The sequence below is a fragment of the Ceratina calcarata genome, unplaced genomic scaffold (assembly GCF_001652005.2).
Source record: "Ceratina calcarata isolate Rehan_Ccalc_2016 unplaced genomic scaffold, ASM165200v1 scaffold459, whole genome shotgun sequence".
NCBI classification, from domain to species: domain Eukaryota; kingdom Metazoa; phylum Arthropoda; class Insecta; order Hymenoptera; family Apidae; genus Ceratina; species Ceratina calcarata.
Window position 1 is genome coordinate 40,399 of NW_017169916.1, and position 5,593 is coordinate 45,991.

At 33.2% G+C, this 5,593-nt stretch overlaps 1 protein-coding gene across 1 annotated transcript in view; it reads right to left on the minus strand.

Moving 5' to 3' along the window:
* LOC108627312 (E3 ubiquitin-protein ligase MARCH2) overlaps positions 1-5,373 on the minus strand; it is an 8,310-nt gene extending 2,937 nt beyond the window's left edge. Inside the window, exons 1-5 of the mRNA XM_026815496.1 lie at positions 5,328-5,373; positions 5,075-5,233; positions 3,778-3,949; positions 2,572-2,746; positions 2,063-2,253 (exon numbers count right to left, since the gene is read on the minus strand). Coding sequence (XP_026671297.1) covers positions 2,063-2,253; positions 2,572-2,746; positions 3,778-3,949; positions 5,075-5,233; positions 5,328-5,373 — 743 coding nt within the window. The remainder of the gene's footprint in view (positions 1-2,062; positions 2,254-2,571; positions 2,747-3,777; positions 3,950-5,074; positions 5,234-5,327) is intronic.
* Positions 5,374-5,593: the final 220 nt, after the last annotated feature.

A 5,593-nucleotide genomic window follows, 5' to 3' on the forward strand; every position in this document is an offset into this window, starting at 1 on the left:
GTACCAATCTCAATTTCATAGCTGGTAGGCAAAAATTATAATAAATCTATGTATTTATATATATTTTGATTTTTATTATAGTATACAACTTATTATATTATTCTTTATTGCATTTATATACATTTTTATTATATCGATGCAACATTTCCCGGTGATATTGATATACAACGATGACACAATAGAGAACATGTTACAAGTGGATATGAGGCTTAATCTTTTATTAAGTTGTACGGACAAATTATTAACCGGATAGATTTGTAGACCGTCGCGCGCGATAAGAACCAGATTCGAGTATGATTTAACTAAGGAAATTGAATAACTATAAATCAAGACCCGTAATGGCGTTACATTTTTCCGCGAGATTAATGCAAACGTACACGACTATCACGCGATACTGTGGTGTTTCACAATAATGAACGAGGCGGTAATAAAGTAATTGCTGTTAATAAGCAGTTACGCGAAAAACGTGACAGAACTCGTTTCAATTATAAAACTGAAAATTAATCGCGATCGATTACGCGTGTACAAACAGCGCGGTCTTGCCTCCCAGCATTAAAACGCCAGAGACAGGGCAACAAAAATTGTACTGTGTATGTATCTACAGGGTGAGTCAATTAGAACTAACATTTGAAATAAACAATTACACAATAAAATAGAAAAAAGCTTTTTTCCAATATCTACATCACTCTTATAGAGCTTCTCATGCCAAAGACAAATGCGGAAAGAGTATTTCTGCTTGCATACTGTTAGCGAAATATGACGGTTTTTTTTTAAAAATGCATGATTTTTCGGAAAATAAGGTATTACATGAAAACAAAGAGTTGAGAGTTAGATATCAGTTCTTAATTAGTGTTCAAATCAATTACAGATTTAATCGATTCACACAATCCAACAAAAAGCATATTTTATTTTTTGCAATATCCACGTGATTCTTATAGAGCTTCTCATGCCAAAAATAAATCCGGAAGCAATTACCGTTAGCAAAATACCGTTTCTAAAAAATAGAGGTTTTTTTGTAGAAATGCATGATTTTGAGAAAAATGAGATATTACATGTTTTTGTAGGTGTTTCTTTTATCAGAAATTTTTGTAGTATCCAATACTGTATAACAAATTCCTGCTGGATGAAGGGATTTTTAAATGATATTCATTGTTTGGTAATGCTTCTCTAATTCAATTTTTTAATATAATAATCTGAAAAAACTCTCACATGCACTTCTCGTATATTACTAGATCTCTAGTAAATAATTATCGAATGTTGATATACGTTAAAATCGGAAAAATACAAGCATATGGCAGTGACTGAAATTAATTATTCCAGAATTTCAAAACTTCATTGATTTTTGTTTAACATAAATAATGGATGGAACGATTTTAAAAAATTCTCACACGTGCTACTCACATAGTACAATTTATTTTATTTAATTTTCTATTAATTCCAGTTTACTAGAATTGGAGAAATTAAACAGGAAAAATATTGAAAACCATAATTAAAAGTATACCTCTTTAGATTTAACAATTCTTCAAAATTTGCAAGCTTCACAAATTTTTATTCGAATAAATTATAGATGGAAAAATTTGAAAAAAGTCTTACATATTTACGGATTTACAGAAATTTCTGATAACGAAACTGCTTCCGAATGTGTCTTTGGTATAAGAAACTCTACAAGAATCACATAGCGGATGTTGCAAAAGTGTTATTTATTTACTTTTTTTTTTTATTGAAGCAAAATTTCAAAGCATTTTTGCTAAAACATTACTTATTATGTGTATCAACTCAGAATTCAATTTTTCAAAACTTTATAGTAAAATCAATAAATTTCAAATGGCATCTCATGTCACTCTCCCTCTGTAAACATAGACACGAGAATAGAGCTGACGCCCAAATGAGAGATCTGAGACTAATTGTAAACGATTGAGAGAAAGAAAATGAATAGGAGAGTTACTTTCATTTTTCTACATGCATGTCAATCATCTTTTCTCTATCTTTTATGGTGTTAACGAAAATACATTGGTCTATACTCGGTCTATTCTCTGATGATCATGGTATAAATTCGACGTACCTGGCTAATGTTATTACCCAACCCCAGTAAGCAATCAGAGTAAGGGAACAGGTAGGAAGCATAGCGATAATCATCCATGGCATCTCTTGCACACCGTGCTTTAACAACATTCTCAGCGCTAGGACGCAAATGTAGCAGGAGAACAGGGCCAACGGGGTAGTCACCACCAAATAGAGTATATCTAATAGCATCTGGAAACATATTCGTCATGCTTCTGTTTAATATATAGAATGATAGAATTTATAATAAAAACATAAGAATTGACAAATATTTTAAAGTTTAATATTCATGCTTCATTTTTTTAAATAATTGATACTATAAATGATGGAATGATTTAACAATTAAATGATAAGAATATGATAAGTGATTATGAATTTTGATCTTTTTATGCAAAAGGGCCTCTGTAGTATCAATTTGAAAAATACTATTTACAATTAAACAGAAATTTCTTTCATCAGCTGGGAAGCACTATGCTAGTCTGATAGATAAATAGTAAAAAATGATCTTACTTGTCGAGTCACTATTACGGTATTGAACCATATGGCAATGCTGCGGAAGATGTTGTGCCTCGGCACTCTTTTCGTGGCGTATTTGTAGCCACAAAGCTCGCACCTCGTGTGACCTGATTCTGTCAACCATCTTTCCAAGCACTGTGCGTGTACCAGAGCTACTGTCCCGCGACACCTGTCACGATAGTTAATGGATTATCGTCTGAATTGACAGCCACGTTTACATGACCGCGTATTGAAATTCCTTGATAGAACTGAGTAAGCTAATCGGATTAGAAAATGTTTGTTTGACAAATGTATTTTGATGAGTTTCAAGAATAAAATGTTACTGATGTCAAAATTGAAGAAAGCAAAAAAAAGTGAAAGATATTTAACGGAATTCTATCAATAATAGAATTAATTTAATATACATATAGCATACATAGATAGCATAGCAGATAAGCGTTACATCAATTTTGATCAAATTCGATATAGTTCTTATTAAAGATGTTATTCCTACACATTTTACATTGCAATATTAATGTATGTGATAATACATATTTAATGTCATTCTGTCTCTTCATTTGTTCAATGATTTGATTTACATTACCTTTTTATGATACCGTTTTTTTAATTTTTACGTAACATTTTATTATTTTAATAATTTTAATATACCGTTAACTGATTAACATTACAATATTATTATTAATTATAATTATAATCAATATAAGAATAATATTAATAATTTTAATATACCATTAACTGATTAACATTAGAACTACCAAGCCAGTCAAAATGAATGGTTTTTATACAAAAAATTTAGTTAATTATGCGTTAAAATCAAAATTCGATAACAAAATCAATAGATTTAATTTTGCAATAAAATTACAAATCAAACGAATAGATATCTCTAACGGGTCAACTGCTTGCAATCTCTGGAGTCATTCTACCAAACTTCTCCGAGATGTACTCGTTGAAAATTAAAAATCATTAATAATTATACATATAATTTAAACAGGAATAGATGTATAGTTACAAAAATACACTAGTTTGTGAATAAGTAATAATGTAAAACATAGAAGGAAAAAATTAATTTAATTTCACGGTCGAACCTGATGTTACTTTAATTGAAACGTAATCCGAATACAAATTATACCCATTACTAACCAGCTTATACATAAAATTAGCGTAAAAGATAAACCGCAATGTATATATTGATAATCTCACTTGCACGCCGAGATCAAAGGCCCGAGATACGAGTAGGAAGATAAGGACGACGTCTGACTGTCGTCTCCGTGAATGCCTTGACTCTGTCTTCCACGACCGACTCGATTCTCATCGGTTGGTGGGAAATTACCCATGTGACATATTCGACAAATATCGCCTGACACTCGAGACTCTGAAATTTATGTAACATTGTTCGAAACGATGATCTTAAAATTATGTAAAGTACTTTACAATGGAATTATAATGTAATATACATAAGCATATCTTATGTTTAGTATCACTGAACTAAAGTAAGATGAAGATGAAACTCGGTAATTGATAAATTCAGTTTCACCTAAAATGTTAATGCAGATGCACTTTTAAACTGAAACATACTTCTTTTCAGTGTAATAGAGCTAAATAATAGATATTTCAAATATAGTAAACATAGCTAGAAGGAACAGATTTCAAATACCGTCACTTTATTGTTACATTCCGATGGACCAACAACGAACTATTAACCTTACGTTCATTTTTTTATTGTAATTTTTTTATAAAACATTTGTTGGTCAATGTTTATATAATATTTCTTTCTTATTTTTACTCATAGGACATACTTGTGAAGTTTGGTCGTTTGATTCGGGAACACCCTGTATGTTAACATAGTGCAAAAGTTCGAATAGAAAACAGAGATGACTCCATAAAACAATTTTACCATAAGATTTAAATTATGATGTTAACCCTTTGAGTGCTATGGGCGCACATATGCGTCCAACGAAAGTCATTTTAGATCAGAGGTCAGTAAGGGATGAAACTCTAAGGATAGATTGTGAAAAATCGATGGAGTCATAAAATCGAAGTTTACAGATAAGTTAGGATGTGATCATTGGGAAATAAATATGGAGTGCTTATCCTTAAATACCGATAATAGAACTGGAAAAATGTCTATGATGACGTTATAATATAACTGCTCTAAAATGGATACAGTTCTATAAAATACAACTAGGGACAATGTATTCTTGACCCAATTTAGATTCTATTAGTTTCCCCTGTGGTGACAAACACCGAAGATAAAAATAAATATATTTGTCTTATTTTTCCAGTGTTGGATCTGGCACCAATGTGGCTAGATTTTGACATCATTTTTAGGCTTTAAAGTATATAAATAAATAAAATGATAAACGTATTTATCAGATTATAAGAGGATATTAACATAATGAAAGACGGATCAACGATCATCGTTCCAAGCTAAACTATAGAGCAACTGGCGCGAGAAACTTTCAAATGGTCACGTATTTTTACACTACAGTTTACCTACCATCATCATTGCTCCTCGCGCTGATCAAGCTCCCCTTTTTGCCCCCTTCGTCCGCCGTCCGTTCGATCGTCGCAGCTCTGAGGCCGGACGTCACAGATTGGACGCTCGACCGTTTACCGGCAAGATTTTTCAACTGTCCACGGCTATCGGTGAGTGGATCTGAAATGAGATATTCGCAGTGGCCCCCGCGCGGCTTGAAAACCGTGAAATCGACATCGGCCGATCCCGTGCGATCGAACTCGACTCCCCTAACCTGTATCGTTCGCGACGTCGTCGTCATCGAGCTGATCGTTTGACATCAAAGAGACAGCGGCGTCATCGTGCCGGGACTGAATTTTTCCGCCACCGGTTGTCCACCGCGATTGCGAGGCCCCGTTGCGCTATTTCGAATCGTGCATCGGACCCAACCCGTATCTCGACTAGTACTTAAACTGACGGCGACCCGAGCGAGACATCCGTCTCCTCACCATCCTGAAACTCGCGACGCGTGCTCCGACAATTGAACAGTAAGCAGACTCG